At 59.5% G+C, this 15,963-nt stretch overlaps 2 protein-coding genes across 2 annotated transcripts; one reads left to right on the top strand and one right to left on the bottom strand.

Moving 5' to 3' along the window:
* Positions 1–8,695: 8,695 nt before the first annotated feature.
* On the top strand, positions 8,696–9,753 carry IL17B (interleukin 17B). The gene is made up of 2 exons (XM_069869311.1): positions 8,696–8,977; positions 9,205–9,753. The coding sequence occupies exons 1-2, from the start codon at positions 8,718–8,720 to the stop codon at positions 9,458–9,460; spliced, it is 516 nt and encodes a 171-aa protein (XP_069725412.1). The 5' UTR covers positions 8,696–8,717; the 3' UTR covers positions 9,461–9,753.
* A 770-nt stretch (positions 9,754–10,523) lies between these two features.
* Positions 10,524–13,677, bottom strand: PCYOX1L (prenylcysteine oxidase 1 like). The gene is made up of 6 exons (XM_069869541.1): positions 13,584–13,677; positions 12,951–13,157; positions 12,331–12,505; positions 12,040–12,251; positions 11,814–11,954; positions 10,524–11,337 (listed from the first exon to the last, which is right to left on the bottom strand). The coding sequence occupies exons 1-6, from the start codon at positions 13,675–13,677 to the stop codon at positions 10,679–10,681; spliced, it is 1,488 nt and encodes a 495-aa protein (XP_069725642.1). The 3' UTR covers positions 10,524–10,678.
* Positions 13,678–15,963: the final 2,286 nt, after the last annotated feature.

Below are 15,963 nucleotides of genomic sequence, written 5' to 3'. Positions count from 1 at the left end.
GCACGGGGAACGTACACCCCATTGCTGGTGGGCTGGGGTCCCAGCACGGCAGGTTGGCCATGGGGCTGGGGAGCCAGGACAGCACCGGTGTCTGTCCGTCCAGCTGGGGGAAGGGAGAGGACGTGCTCCTTGGCCTGGCTGGAGATGGCTTGTGACTCCCATTACTTTGAAAAGTTCCATCTGGCCTGGGAAAAAAAACATTTTAGTGGCCATGGGGCTCTCACCAGGCTGTCCATGTGTGCAGGGTGAGATCCCTGAGAGCCGGTGGGGTTAGGACCCCCAGGACTGCAGAGCCGCATGCATATGGCAGCTTTCGCTGGGATTTAGCAGCATGAGGAGCCAGTGTGGGAGCTTCATCACGGTGGGGCTGCGTCAGCCCTGGCCCCTCCCGGCCCTGCGTGGACCATGAGTCCATGTATGGGCTCCAGCCGGCACTGGGGCCCTGTCAATGAGCAGCCAGTTGGCGGCTTGGGAGCGAAACACCCAGCACCGAAGCAGCTTCATCACCCTCCATCGGCCCCAGCATGGCAAGGAAGGGGGTTGCGTCTTCTCTGGATACCACTGCTCTACTGAGCCCCTCTGAGCGATACAGCCAAAGGCAGCAGAAAAAGGAGGAGGAAACAGTCACTGTAGGGTCCTCTGCAGCAACTGATAACAAAGGGAGAGTTGAGGAAGTAAGGTGCGGGTACCAACACTTTCTCCTCTGGGTTTTCTGAGGCAGTGTCACTCCCTGGAGTCTCATGCCCTGAGCTCACAGGAAGGAGGTCAAACCTGATCCATGCACAGGCACAGCTGGAGTGGCTGAGCACTCCTGGTGCGTGGGGATGTGCATGCGCTGCCTTAGCCGTGGCAGGGACAAGTGTGGAGTAAGAGTCTGGCAGGGCAGGACTTCTACCAGCAACACGTCCTGGAGGGGCCAGGAAAGGAGAGGGGTCCTACTGTGCCTGGATCCCCGAGACCGGGGATTGGGGACAGCCCTGAAGCCAGGACCAGGGCCCTTTTGCCACCGTGTCAAGCTTTGTACAGGGACAAAGTGGAGTGCTTGGCATCCCTCCTACTCCTCCCAGATTTATGCACCAGCTCAGCGCTGCAGCAGTCCCTGCTACAGGAGCCGAGCATCCCTACAGCACCTCTGTTGACTCCCAGGACATCCCTCCCACACTGAGGGCACAGCTCTGGATGTCTGCAGGCATCTCTGGAGGGTCAGGGCTACAAATGAAGCCCTGCTGCCTTTTGCAGACAGGGAGATGGGAGCTTGGAGCCAACCAGCTCTCCTAAGGGGGCTGCAAGAAAGCAAGCTGGCAAAGCCAACCCTGCATCAGCCAGCTTGGTTTTGCTCAGCTGCAGCAGAAACACTCACTGCTGGCCACGAGGGTTGTAGGCAAGTCACTCTGGGAGTTAAAGAGGCAAGGAGGAGAGGCAGCGCCTGGCCAGGCCGCTGTGGATCACCCAGCCGCTAAAGCTGGGTCTGGGGATGGTGTGTGCTCAGCCCTGCTCCCTCCCCTGCAATGAGGACCATGGGGCCAGCTGGGCTCAGTGGAGGAGAATATAAGATATGGGAAATCAGACACCAACACGGCCCCAGGGAGATGCTCAGGATCTACCAGGAGAGCAGGGACTGGAGCAGCAGTGCCTGAACCTGCCGGCAGCAAGCTTAAACCCAGGGGGAACAGGCAGCTGGTGTCCTCCAAGGAGCCAGAGCCACTGATGAAGTACCCGCACAGGAATATGAAGGACTTCCTTGGGGCTGCTGGCAGCAGACTAAGGGAAAAAATCCCTGCTTGTTTCAATCCCTGCACACACATAGATCCAGTGGCCCTGTGGCAGGACAAGCCTTGATCTTGCCATGCCCCAGGAGCACCCAGCTCCCAGCCGGTCTGCCTGCAGGCACCAGGGTGCGGGGCCGAACGCAAGATGGGCTGGGCATGCAAAGGGAATTGCACAGAGCACAGCCCTGCTGCAGTGGCATCCCCTTTCCTCTGCTGCAGATGAGCCTTAGAGTAGGGCACAGAGCTAGAACAGCATGTGTGGCATGCCCTCAGGACACAATGGGGCTCTTCCCTGGGCACAAAAACCCTCCCACACCACGTCTGACCCCCATTCTCACGGCTGAGCTGGGCAGCCTACGGGTGTTGAGCTCATCCCCATGTGCTGGGAGACCAGCAGCCTCCCCCGGAGCTGGCACAGAACTGGCATCTCCTGGCCCCTCCACCCCTGATGTCTCTCCCCTCCACATGGCCACACAGCCCCTGCTCTCAGGGTGCTGGCTTTGAGTGAAGCGCCACTGCTGCCATTAAACAAATCCTATAATTAGAATCCAGGTTTCCTAAATGAAGTGAAAAATGTAACGTTAACCTCTGTTTGTTCGCTGGATGCTGCTCTCTTGTTCCATGACCCAGAGGGGTCGTGCCCTGTGGTTTCTGAGAAGCCTTAATAAGGTAATGTTTAGGAGGTTACTATCTTTACAACTCTTGTCTTATTACAACTCCATAAGAAAAACATTTGGGGCAAAGCAGGATTCCTCAGCGCGGGTTTGTTTTTGTTACTCCTTCACTAAGATGCTGCCCAGCAATCCCTCCTTGTGGAAGATTCAGTTTCAGTATCTCCACAAAAGTGATATCCACCCCCGCCAGCTGCCCTCCAGCCCCCTCGGCTGGGTGTGAAGGTCCGGATGGTCCTGGGTGGCCGCGACAGCCTCACGTCCGCCCCAAGGAGGGGATGAGGGGATGCAGAGGGAGCCCCCCCAGCTGCTCCCACCGTCCCGAGAGCCTTGGGAGAGAGAGAGAGAAGAAACTCCTCTCTCACGAGCCCTGCTAACATCCAAGCACACTTGAATTTACAGGCTTTTCATCTGCTGCCCGACATCATAGAATCACCAGGTTGGAAGAGACCCATCGGGTCATCAAGTCCAACCATCAGAGGAGGCTGTGAGGGGGCAGCTGTTTCTCAGCCCCTGTATCGTTACACCCAAGAGCAGGCAGCCCCTGGCTCCCTCACCCCATGCACGCTCCATCTCCCCTCCAGGGGCAGGACAGTGTGATTAATGAACAAGCTGGGTTGGAGCAGCTCTGAAGGTGACATTCAGGACTGGCCTGTGCTGCTTTGTAGATCCCTTCCCTCCACCAACTCCTAAAAGTGCAGCACATACAATCAGGGGATGGAGACCAGGGCAGGAGACTTTCTGCTCTGACCACCGCTTGACTCCCCAGGAGCTCAGGGTTCCCCACATGCAGTGGCCCCATGCGCAGGGCCACAGGGAGGAGGGGGCATTTGACTCGAGCACCCTCCAGGGCAGGCGTCAGTGCGATTGCCAAGCTTTCCATTTCCTTCTGCCCTCTGTCTTGCCCTGGGAAACTGGGAACTTGGATAACTGCCCGCAAGCAAAAGCTACCAAAGCCCTAAAGTAAGAGGCTTTCTCTTCACACATCTGTAGGTCATCGCTGCCCTGGAAGCCCATCCCTGGGAGCTACCTGTGGCCTTACAAGGAGGGCAGAGGGGTGGCTCCAGGCTGCTCCCTGTGCCCTAGATGGGGTTGGTAGGACAGTCCTTCCAGCACCCAGGAGTCAGGATGCAGAGGGTGTCCTATCAGGACTTTGTCTCACCTTTGAAGTCCAGCACAAAATGCAGCCACCACTCTGAGGTGCTCAGGGGCTTGCGTCCAGCCACCACGATTGGTGGCTTAGGCTGTGTGTTGGAAGAAAAACTGAGTTATTTGGAAACCCAGCATTGCCTGTCCCTGCCATGCCCTGACACCGTCCCCTCCACGGCCACCCCAGGGTCAGCCAGACACGGGACAGCAGGAGCAGGGAGCCTCAGCGCTCCAGGCGCTGTGCCAGGCAGGGGCGGAAGGAAGCGGGTGTTTCCAGCACGGGGAGCAGGCTTTTTCCATCAGGTGTTCTGTCTCCAGGAGCAGAAAGCAAAAGAAAACAAAAGGCAGGAGAGGAGTGGGGCAGGAGGAACCTGAGTGTCTGGATCATGTAACCAGTGACGTGCTGTAAACGCTGGGCGGCTGATGGATGCGCCGGCGGGGCTGCAGCAGGATGTGCTGGACGTGCAGCCTCTCTCCTGCCTCAATGTCCCAGAACTGCCAGCAGCCACTTTCTTGACACCTCCAGCCCCCTGTGAGCCTCCTGTCTGGGGGTAGTCAGGCCAGGGTGCTGCTGGCCCCACGGTCCCCAGCCCCAAAGAACAGCCCTGCACAGCTCTGCCTCCCAACACTGAATCCTGGCTGGTATCTCATGCATGTGATCCAAAAGGCGTGATTAACACGGCCCCGAGCATCACCCAGCTCCCTGCCCTTGGCTGTGGGGCGGCTGAGACAGCCGGATTAGCGCTATATAAATAATTGTGTCCTTTGATGCAGAACCCAGGCACAGGGAGACTCCAGGACGATGACAGCTCATCCAGACCCTCACATCGTCACCCCTCCTGCCCATGGGTGGCAGCCGGGCACTTCAGGTGGCTCTGCAGCTGCAGCATCTGCATCAGCGATGCCCCTTCCCTCCCACGAGAAAACCCTTCCCATCAGGGTGAGGACTCCAGGGACAGCACTGGCGACACCGGGGTGCAGGAGGGGATGGTTCTGTGTCCCATGACAACTTCCAGGGGAGGGCACCCATCCACCCTCCTCGATGCCAGCAAAAAATTCCTGGCCACCCTCGCCAGCCGGGCTGTGGCTGTGTTTATGTAGCGCCAGGATCCGGCAGAATTAAGCACTTTTTGTTTTTCCCTTTTTTGAGAACATGGCGTTTTAATTCCCACTAAACAATGTTCTTTTTCCAGCAAGCTTAAAATAAGCCTTTTTGGCTCGGGTGTCTCTGGAGCTGCTCACACGCTCAGCGGCCCTTTGTGCAAATATGGATGTGAGCCCCACGCAACTGGCTCAGCTGGACACTACCTGCCAGGGGGTGGAGGGGGATGTGGGGGATCTCTGTGTTGTTCCCCACACCAGTGGCTCCAGTCCCAGCTCTCCTCCCAGCCAGGGCATGGGGCTGGCTCTGGCAAGGCTGGCTTGTTAGAATATGCTTGTGTTTGATGAGTGGAAAATGTTGCTCATACAGAGATAGTAGATGCCACGGCTGTGTCGGAGCCTCCCATCAGCCCAAGCTGGTAGGTGGGTTGTGCTGGGGCCTCACAAACCCCACGGAGAATTCCAGCTTGGGAACAGACTGCTGTCCTGAGAAATGGTCATGCGCTGCAGTACGGCCCCAGCAACGCTGCTGCCCATTGCCACAGACCCCACACCAGTATCTCCTGCCCCAGTAGGTGCATTCCTGCTCATGAAAAAAGGCAAAAAGCTATTTTCTGCCAGAGTGGGAACTGTGGTTGCATTTCCCCCATTCCCTTACCCGCAGCCTCTGTCAACTGTGTGCCCTGTCACAGGTTTCCTGGCCAGCGCATCCCTCCCACCCAGCACAGCTGCCCTGCATGCCTCTGACGCGGAGCTTGGGCTCAGCTATAAGCATGGCACTGGGCTCTGTTACCCTGTGAAATAGATGCTTGGGTTTATTTAAAGCAGGTAGAGCCCACCTTTGCAGCTCCTCCTGTCCTGTTTAGGGGCCAGTTCCCACTCCCCGGGTCTGCTTTCCAGTGGCAATGGAGCAATGTTGTGGGAAGGGAGCAGGGATGAGCATGTATGACAAAAACCAAAAAACAACCCCCCTCTCCCCTCTGGGCAACCCACTCCCAGGGGAGGAGGACAGGGGCTGGCCACCACCCAGCTGCCAGCACACCATGGCCCCTTCCCTCGCACAAAGCCAGTGGGGAAAAGCTTCCCGAGACCGCCCCTGCCTCCTCCAGCTTATCAAATTTGGCCATGTCTGAAAAGCCCTGGTTTCCTTTTCACCAAAAAAGATCAAAACTGGGTAACTGGCTGCCGGCGTGGATGCCTCTGAGTCTCTCTCATGTGTAAACAGCATTGTCGAGCGCTGACACAACGCAGGCGGCTGCGGTACACACAGGCAGACGGCACCGAGCACCCAGACCTGGGGCTGCTCACCAGCCCTTCCTGGGGGATCACAGACCTGAGGGTGAAATCACTGGGGTGCAGGCAGGGACTGGCTCAGCATCCCCAAAAAGGCTGATGTTGGAGGATGAGGAGCTGCCGTACTGTCTGGGGCAGCTGCAGGGCTCCTGCTATGGCCAAGTCTTCTCTACCGGGTCCCCGAGGTGACAAAAGGAACATGCAGTGCTTAGTGCAGAGCATCAGGTCTCACCTGAGGGGACGGCAAGTACCCTAAAACCCTGTGCTGGGGCTGACCTGGGGGATCTTAACATGGGCTGGGGCTCCCTTGCAAGCGCGAGCAGCCACGCTGCGTCCCCTGCTGCATCCCGGGATGGTGAGGCTGGGAAGAGGAGGGATGCAGCGTGAATTGGGGGTGCAGTGAATTTTATCCTATTCGTGTGGTTTTCTAGTGGCCCAGTTCATGGACTGGGACAAGGAGGGGGAAATTTCCCACCACCCTACAAAGCACAAAGGCCTTCAGACCCCTGGAGATGTGCACAGAGTTGGGAAGCAGAGGGAAGCTCAACATCTAGTGCTTCCACACATGCTGGTGGTGCTGGGGAGGGAGCAGGGGCACTTCCACTCCTCTGTCTGTGAGCTGGGGAGCAGCATGAGGTATCCCTGCCTCCCTTCACAGTCTGGGGATGGAGGGGTGGAGGGATGCAGGGTGGGGAGGAGGGAGGGATGGATGGGAGGAGAGACGCAAGGAAGGATGGAGGGGAGGAGGGATGCAGGGAGGGGAGGAGGGAGGGATGGATGGGAGGAGAGGCAGCAAGGAAGGATGGAGGGGAGGAGGGATGCAGGGAGGGGAGGAGGGATGAAGAGGAAGAGGGAAGGAAGGGATACAGAAAGGAAGGACGGGGGTTGGGTGGGGGACAGCACCATCGTGTGGCACAGCGGCTGCGTGGCTGCGGGGACAGAGAGCCCAGGGCAAGGGGGCTGCAATACTGGGCTGCTGCAGCCCTCGGCCTTCATCCAGGGTCAGCGAGAGAGGCCCCCTATCCCCCCTCCCTAAAACGCGGCTCGGCGGCCGGCCCCTCCCGTGCCTCAGTTTCCCCCACGCAGCACCCTGCACCCCAGTGCCCGGTCCCGGGGAGCCGGGGCAGTGCGGTACAGCCAGGGGCAGCACCCACCCGTCACCCTGCAGCTCAGGGCTCAGCCCCGAGGCCAGCTGCGAGCAGAGCTGGGGTGTACCCCCTGCCTGGGCTTTGGGACGGGTTTGCAGACAGCAGGAGGAGAAGCGTTTCGGGACAGACAGACCAGGGGCGCAGGAAGAGAGGGGTTCCATTGTCCCACTGCTGGGCAGAAGGGACTGGTGGTGGCACAGGGATAACGATGAGCCCCCAGCTGCCCCCACAGGGACAGCAGGACAGCCCCAAGCTCCTTGCACACCTTGCTGCCCACTCAGGACACAGTCACCGCGAGCCCCTGCTCCACCAGCCCTGTGCCCCCTGGCCCTGGCAGGGCTGTGACCATGCAGGTAGCACCCCCAGAGCCCAGGTTATTGCCTGCTGAGCCCCCTCCAGGCTGCACGGTCCGCAGGGGACCTGCCACCATCCCCAGCCACCTCCGCAGGTGGAGCCAGTGGCCAGGGAGGCGGTGGGTGGCCGAGTCCCAGAGCGTGCTGGCCCCCAGCCCTGCGGGTGGCGAGGCTCCCTGGCACCTCGGGGACCGGACACACCTCCGGCAGAGCGGAGCCAGGGGCTGGGGCTTTCCCTTTTTAGCTCCCCAGCTCAGCTCGTGCCAGCCACACTGCAGGACATCAGCCCCTCGGCGGCGATGGAGCGGGCTCCAAACCTGGTAGGTGGCTGCACAGCAGCTCAGGGCTCCTTCCTTGTTTTCCTTCTATAACAGGATTATTTGCACGCTTGTTTACGGGTGGCTACCTGGGTTTGTTTGCTTTGGAGATGCACGCTGTGGTCTGCCAGGCCCGTCGCTCCCATGCCTGGCATGGCAAGGTTGCAACAGCCTCGGAGAGCAAAGCTGCGACAGTTTAACTGGACAGACTGGCACTGGAGGGGAAAAATAGCCCCGTCGGAGTGGTCCCTGCCCAGGGCACCGCATGCCCTCGGTCAGGGTGCATGGCTGCCTGTGGCCGGCTGCAGGGACACGAATAGCAGGGAGCAGGACTACAGAAAGCAACTTTGTTCAGCACTGGGCAGCCTGCCGGGTGGCAGCACACGGGAGCTCGGCCCGGCAAGGCTGGAGGGAGAAGGAAAGGAAAAAGCATCTTTCTCTTCTCTCTCACCATCCTCAGAGCAAAGAGGGAGGGAGAGGAGGGTTTGGATAAAGATCTCATTCTTGACTGTCTCATCTCTAAAGCTTCTTTTAAACCAGAGACTGCCTGGGTATGGCTTGAGCTGAAGGTGCACCCATCCCTCTCAGCGGTGGCCGGGGCACTTGGGGCAGCTCCAACTCAGCTGATGGGCTTTATAGCCACACACAGCAGCTGGGGCTTGGCTAGGGACTCACCATGCCCCTGTGCCCACCACTCCTGCCACCTGCCCTTGAGTGCATCCACGGGTCTTGCCTGCAGGACAGCTGCACCCTTTGGGGGTCACATAGGCCACTCCAAAGCCAAGGTGGTTCTGCCATCGCTCGGTGACCCCTGGGAGGTGGGAGAGTTCCCCTTCCACGCCAACCCTGCAGACTGATGCAGTCACGCACCATCCTCCTTCCTCCTCAGCTTCTCCTCTGCATCTTCACCTTTGCCATGGTCCTGGTCCCTGAAGCAAAGGACCAAAGCAAGGCAGCGAAAGGCAGGAGAAGAGGCTCAGTGCGCCCCCCACCAGCCACCCCGGCCCTGGCCTGGGCCCCAGATGACTCCTACACCTCCATGTCAGACTACGAACACAGCATCCAGGACATGGTGCACCAGCTGAGGAACAGCTCCGAGCCAGGAGACACCAAGTGCCAGGTCAACCTGAGGCTCTGGAGGTCCAACAGGAGGAGCCTGTCCCCCTGGGCCTACAGGTGAGGTTGGGGCAGGGACCCTGGGGACACGCAGGGTAGCTCTGTGCCAGTGAGCACCGTGGCAGCTCCAGCTCCAGCATCTCGGAGCTGTGGTGGCTGCTGGGGGGTGTGATGTGAAACAGGACCCCTTTTTACCCAGCAGAGTTGGTGTCCTGCCCTTCCCCAGCCACCCACTGACTCCCATCTTACCACCTCTCCAGCCTCATCTTGCTTTTCCTCTCCTCCAGCATAAACCACGATGCGACGCGGATCCCGGCAGACATCCCAGAAGCCCAATGTCTCTGCACTGGCTGCATCAACCCGTTCACAATGCAGGAGGACCGCACCATGGCCAGCATCCCCATCTACAGCCGCCTGCCCGTCCGCCGGCTGCTCTGCCAGGCGCCAGGCGAGGCTGGGCACAAGCCCTCCGGGAAGAAGTGTCACAAGAAGTACCAGATGGTCATGGAGACCATTGCTGTGGCCTGCACATGCATCTTCTGAGGCTACAGAGCTAACTGCTGCAGCCAGGCATCTAACCAGCTTGCTCTTGCTTCCTGAGCTTCTCCAGCCCTCTGGGAGAGTCGCCCAGCCAAGCGTCAGGGTAAGGAGAGCCTCTGTGCAAGGAGGCTGCAGCTCCAAGAGCTCCCCAGAATCCCCCTGCAGATTCCATCAGCCTCAGCCCAAGCAGCCACTTCGGGGGGTGTTTAGCCCCCGAAGCTAGCTACGCAGCCAGCCTTGCAGAGAGACACCACCCCCAGCCCCCTCACCTCCAGGGAGGAGCTCAGCAGGGTGGGCTGGGGGAGAGAGGGAGGCAGTTGCCCCTAGATTCCCCTGGCTAGGCAGGATCAGGCCACCTCCTTTCCCAAAGCCTCTGTTTGCCTTTGTTTGCTCCATCAGTAGGATGGGGTCCTCCCTAGCGTTCCCTTGCAAGCTCCTCTGTGCTGGGCCAGGCAGCCCAGGAAGGGGGAAAGCAGAGGGCAGTCTGGGCAGCTTCCAAGGTCCTCAATAAAGCACATTGCTGGCCCCTGTCTGAGCCACCCCTTGCCTTACCCTGCCGTGATGCCCCTCCACCCTGTCCCCCCGGTGGTAGGTGCTGCCCAACCTTCTCCCAGAGAAGCCCCTCTGCTCCCCAAAACACAGCCAAGCACCACGCTCGGGGAAGCCTGGATGCCCCTGGAAACAGGGAGCACCCAGCAGCAGGCACCTCTCCCTGCAAGCCAGGAGCACCACGCACGTCCATCCCCAGGGTGCCGGGTGAGCAGCCAGGTCGAGGCTCCATGCACACGTGGTGTGGGAGAGACCACGGGAACTTCTAAGGTCCTGCAAAGCCAGGAAAGCAGGAGAGGCTGTGGTGGGAGCCAAGCAACTCACTGAGGGGCACCCATCTGCTGCCCGTGCCAGCCAGCCTCATCCTTGAAAGCCCTCCTGAGGTCCCCCCCGAAAACAGATGTACAGTGACTCTTTGTCACAGAAAAAAAGCGCAGGCTCCTTCCCAGTAAAGCCTGGGGAGGAGGAACAGGGAAATCCAGGCACGCGGGCACACACACACAGCAACACGGGGCAGGGACTGTATTCCTGATGGCGACGCACATTTAAATCATCCAGGATGCAGCCCATCTCCTTCCCCCCAGCCCTGAACCCCCTGGTGTCCCCAAGGCAATAAATACACCCCAGGCTACTACACGCAGAAGCTCCTGGCCCACCACCTCCCTGCAGGCATCACAGCTCTGTCTTCACCTTGTGCATCAAGTCCTTCTGGTCAATTTTGTCCAGGTCCTGATGCCAGCGGTTGTAAGCCAGCAGGGCCACGTTCTTGGCTGCCACGGCTATCATCTCCATGGAGCTGGCCACCCACTCCACACCGCTGAGGTAGAAGAGGTTTTCGTGCAGCACGATGGGTGGGAGGGACCTGGCAGCATCGTAGCGGGGATACGACTGCCACTCCGTCACCTGCACGGAGTAGTAGGACCTGAAGAGGGTCTTCAGCTGCTGCTTGTCCAGTGGCTGCTGGGAGAGGACGCGCCACACCGCGGCCTCCTGGGGCTGCTTGCGACGGAAAGCTGCTGAGATGTTGACAGGACAGATGTTGTCCATGACGTTGAAGAAGAGGCTGGGGGTGTCGGTGGTGAGGATGCTGGCGAAGGGGAAGAGCTTGGGGTCGGGGAAGCCGAAGTAGGAAGAGTTGAGGTAGCCGTGCACCACGGAGGTGACAGAGGGCTGGAAGGCTCCCGGGAAGTCAGCAATGGATGGCTCAAAGTTCTCAAAGGTGAAGTTACTCCTGCTGGGGTGCAGGGGAGTCGTCACCACCACCATATCATAGAAAGCCGAGCCAGGGCCTTCACTGCCCTCGTAGTGCACCTGGTACAGGGCTCTTCCCTCTGAAACGAGATGGTGGGCAGTCAGGAGTAGCCCTGAGCCCCAGGCTGTATTACCGTGACCTCTTTATTCCTAGTCATCCCCTGGTTTTCTGGGACACACCAGTGCAGTGACACTAGGGAAGCGGAAAGAAGATTTTACCAAGCCTGTGGGGAAAAACTTCCAGAGAAGCCCAGCCTAGTGGGACAAGGAGGATCGGGGCAGCACAGCCCACCCCTTGAGCCCCAGCTACCCAGCCCTTCTGCTGTGCTGGGCCAGGGAGCAAGCCTGCAACAAGATGGGGCTATAGAAGAGACCCAAGGGACCTCAGGGCCAACGCCTGTACTGCAGGGCCCCCACAGATCAAACAAGGGGAGGAGACGGAGGGATCCCAGGCCCCTCTCCCAGATGCTTTCCCAGGACCAGCCTCCCTCTGCCCCAGCATCTCCATGCTGCTACCACTAGCCTCCCACCCTGCTGCACCCACACCCAGGCTCACCCGAGCTGTGCAGAGAGATGCCCGTCACCCTGGCCGGGATGACGTTGGCCTTGGTCAGCTTCAGCAGACCCGAGCACACCAGCTTGTTGCCTCCTTCCACTGCCCAGGTGCTGCCCTGGGCCCCCGCCAGCGACATGGCTCCTGGGGAGAGGAAGAGGAGTGTGGCTCCACAGCCTGACCCACAGAGGGGACGACGCTGCGAAGGAGAGGGGATCCCTGGTGTCACCTGCGAAGGCGGGCACCAGCACCGACTGCCCGTAGCTGGAGCGCAGGACAGCAGCGATGACATCGTCCACAAAGCGCTGCGTGACGCCCACCTCCAGCAGGGACTCGGCCACTGAGCGCTGTGTCATGTTGACAAAGGTGTCACCCCCCAGCGAGCGCAGCAGCTCCTCCAGGGTGGAGAAGGCGTAGCCGTGTGCCTGGTACTTGTAGATCCTGGAGGGGACAGGGGCACCTGATGATCCCCCAGTGCTGGGGAAGACCCCTCACATCCCCCCATCCCGCATGCCCCTACCTCATGAACTTCTCCATCACCTCCTCCACCCACATCTGCAGGCGCAGGAAGCTGATGCCGTAGTGCCACCAGAGACGGAAGAGGTTGAGCAGGTACCAGTCGGTCTCCTCCAGGACGAAGTGCTCCCCGCTGAATATGGCACTTTTCCCTGCCACCTCACGCCGGTGCTTGAGGCCTGGGGTGAGCAGAGGGGCCCCGGCCCCACGGGGCTCACACACCTCCCTGGGGCCGGCTGGGGAAGCCAACATCAACTGCTACCGCAGCACGGACGTGGGCAGAGATGCTCTTGGAGGAGCACCAGGGAGCGTGAGACACCAGGGCAGTAGGACCCCAGCCAGAGCCTATATGTGGGGGCATTGCATGGAGTTGATATCCTGCCGGCTGGGACAATCTGGTGGGATTTGGTGAACCCTCTCCCGTGCACTAATTCCACCAGGACCCCTCACCCTGCTGGGGCGCCCCATCCCTTTCTCTTCCAGAGCACAACAGGGCCAGGGTGGCAGGGCCAGCAGAGGGGTCTCCGCACGCTGCGGGTGCCAAGGTGGACTGGCAGCAGCCCTCCTCACAAGCCCAGGGCGCAGCCCCACAAGCTCAGCACGTCGTGGGGTGCCCGTGCTCACCCAGGATCTTGACGAAGTCCTGCATGTGGAGGCTGAGAGCGTGGATGGTGGCTCCTCGGCTTTCATACTGCTGCTTGTTGACGGTGACGGTGGCCAGCCGGCCGCCCACGCCCGCCGGCTCGTACACGTCCAGCTGCACCTGCGGCCCGAAGTGCTGCTGCAGGAAATAGGCGACGGCCGAGCCGCCCAGCCCGGCGCCCACGACGGCTGCCGGCAGAGAGGGGCCGGGGGGCCGGGGTCAGCAGGGCGCCCCGAGACAGCCGCTCTGCCCCCTGCCAGACCCACTGCTTCCCCACGCATAGCGACCGAAGGGGCCAGCAGCGCCTGCGAGGAAGAGGGTACCGAGGGGATGCAGCAGGGATACTGAAGGGGTACCAGGGGGATGCGGTGGGGATGCTGAGGGTGTGCCGGGGGGATGCTGAGAGAATGCAGTGTACCGAGGAGATGCGGCAGGGATGCTGACGGGGTGCAGTGGGGATACTGAGGGGGTGCAGCAGGGATAATGAGGGGGAGCCAGAGGGATGCGGAGGGAATGCAGCGGGGATACAGAGGGGATGCACCAAGGATGCCGAGGGAGGATGCCAAGGGGCCGCAGCAGGGATGCCAGGGGGATGCTCGGGGGGATGCACGTACCAATGGTTCGCGGTGGGGCGCGGGCGGCGGGCAGCGGCGGCGGCAGCAGCAGCAGCAGGAGCAGGAGCAGCAGCGGGAGGCTGAGCGCGGCCATGGCGTGCGGAGCTCCGCCCCGGCACGGGCTGCGCGCGGCTCCGGGGACGAGCTAGAGCAGCCCTGGCGGTGGGTTCTCCGAAGGAGAAGCTCGGTGTGAGCCAGTGATGTGCGCTCCCAGCCCAGAGAGCCAGCCGGGTGCTGCGCTGCATCCAAAGCAGTGGGACCAGCAGGGCGAGGGAGGGGGTTCTGCCCCTTTACTCCACTCCCGAGAGACCTCACCTGGGTACCGTGTCCAAGTTCTGGAATCCTCAACATAAGAAGGAGATGAAACAGTTGGAAAGGGTCCAGAGGAGGCCACGAAGATGATCCAAGGGCTGGAGCACCTCTGCGATGAGGACACACTGAGATTTGGGGTTGTTCAGCCTGGAGAGGAGAAGGCTCCAGGGAAGATCTTATAGCAGCTTTCCAGTATCTGAAGGGGCTACAGGAAAGCTGAAGAGAGACTTTTTACAAGGGCATGTAGTGGTAGGACGAGGGGGAATGGCTCTAAACCGTAAGGGGGAAGATTTAGATTAGATGTTAGGAAGAAATTCTTCACAATGGGGATGCTGAGGCACTGGCGCACGCTGCCCAAGAAAGCTGTGGCTGCCCCATCCCTGGAGGTGTTCAGGGCCAGGTTGGATGGGGCTTGAGCAACCTGATCTGGTGGGAGGTGTCCCTGCCTCTGGGAAGGTGCTGGAATTAGATGATGTCCACGGTCACTTCCAACCCAAACCATTCTATGATTCTATCCAACAGTGCTGGGCGCAGCACACCAGCAACTCCCAGCACAACCTCAGCAAGGATCCTCGGTGCCCTGTTCCTCACATGCCCACTGCGCATCCACCAGGACACTTGGCTGCATCCCACTTGCAAACAACCCAGGGGTTAACCAAGGGCCCAAAAGCCAGAGCTGCCCCCTGGCACCACCTCTGTCCGGCTGCAAACGTGCTGGGGGCTGCACCCCAGGGCAGAACTCAGCCAGGGTGCTGCTGGAGCACATTTTCCATGTGCTCAGTCTGCACACGGTGACGGCACAGAGCGTTCAGTACTGGGTTCCCGGCCGTTTATGCATCAGCAAAAGCATTTCAAGCTTTCAAGCTTTTGCTTGTACTTTCTGCCCCGGGCAAAACAAGGTGCTCCCAGCAAGCAGCTTGTGCCATGGGGATCCCATCCAAGAGGCTGCCACTGCTCGCATTACAAAGGATAGCAAAGACTCAGTGAAAACTCTGGAACAGGTAGGGACAAGTATTACAGACAGAGTGCCTGCTATAGCCCAGGGCTGGCTCTGTTCCAAGTGACAGAATTTAGTTTGGGAATCCATTATCTGAACTTTGTCTCAGGAGCAACAGAACACAAGACCGGGGCCCTCTCCTTTCCCCACCCCTCCTCCCCGGTGGAGCCACTGCATGAGGGAGTGTGCACAACCCACCAAATCAGGTGTGAACATCTAGAGGGGGGACAGGCCAAAATTCCTGTTGCTCAGTCCATCCAAGTCCTTACAATGGGCAGTGTCAACACACCAGGATGGAGAGATGATCTTCCCAAAGCAACTTAGAACACAGCACACAGACCTTCACAGCATGCCTCGGATTTTAACATGCTCTTACTTAACCACCCTCATTTCACGATGGTTGTGGGCGATAAGAAATCTGGTTGTTCACACAGCAAAGCTCCTCGGTGTCCGTGTCATAACACTCCCAATGGCCCCAGCAGGAATCTCAGCCTGTGCCCTGCTTGAGCTGATCTGCAATACCGCACCATAAGCAAAATGCTCTTCCACACACTCACCAGCTCAGGTCCTTTCTGCAGATGGAGGTGGCTGTGGTTGGAAAACTTTTGACTCTCTCTCTTGCAGCAGAGAAAAACCAGCAGAGCCAGAAATTTCTAACAGGCAGGAGCATGCCCTGCTCTGATCCAGCTAGCGAACACCAAGCAGTGCCCACACACTTTGGGAGAATGAGGATGAGCCTCTGTGAGGCAGAATCTCCAAAATCACAAGGGGACATTGCTGACATAGAAATACACATCTCATCTCATAAAGGCCATTTGCAAATGGTCTTTTGCAAAGTATTTTTTTATAGTGAGAAGTGTCCAGGGGCATGCAAAGCTTCAGCAGAACATGGCAAGGCTCACTAACATGGCACCCTTCCAAGGCTAAGACAAAATGAGGAATGGAGGCATGCAGGAGAGAACAAGATCTGTTACAATCACCCCCTGACAGAGAAAGCTCGTTCTTTTCTCCAGCAAATCCCTGGAACCATAACCTGCCTGTGGGTGCCACAAGCATTAATACACAGCGTAT

The sequence above is a fragment of the Phaenicophaeus curvirostris genome, chromosome 15 (genome assembly GCF_032191515.1).
Source record: "Phaenicophaeus curvirostris isolate KB17595 chromosome 15, BPBGC_Pcur_1.0, whole genome shotgun sequence".
In the NCBI taxonomy this organism is placed as follows: Eukaryota; Metazoa; Chordata; class Aves; order Cuculiformes; family Cuculidae; genus Phaenicophaeus; species Phaenicophaeus curvirostris.
This window is presented reverse-complemented; position numbering and strand designations above follow the sequence as displayed.

What these genes read in the sequence shown, in the direction of transcription:
- PCYOX1L (XM_069869541.1), bottom strand. Translation starts at nt 13,677, where the DNA reads ATGGCCGCGCTCAGCCTCCCGCTGCTGCTCCTGCTCCTGCTGCTGCTG. An exon ending in CGCCCCACCGCGAACCATTG is followed by an intron (nt 13,158 to 13,583) that starts GTACGTGCATCC and finishes CTCTGCCGGCAG; the next exon opens with CCGTCGTGGGCGCCGGGCTG. An exon ending in GGACTTCGTCAAGATCCTGG is followed by an intron (nt 12,506 to 12,950) that starts GTGAGCACGGGC and finishes TGCTCACCCCAG; the next exon opens with GCCTCAAGCACCGGCGTGAG.
- IL17B (XM_069869311.1), top strand. Translation starts at nt 8,718, where the DNA reads ATGGTCCTGGTCCCTGAAGCAAAGGACCAAAGCAAGGCAGCGAAAGGC. An exon ending in CTGTCCCCCTGGGCCTACAG is followed by an intron (nt 8,978 to 9,204) that starts GTGAGGTTGGGG and finishes CCTCTCCTCCAG; the next exon opens with CATAAACCACGATGCGACGC.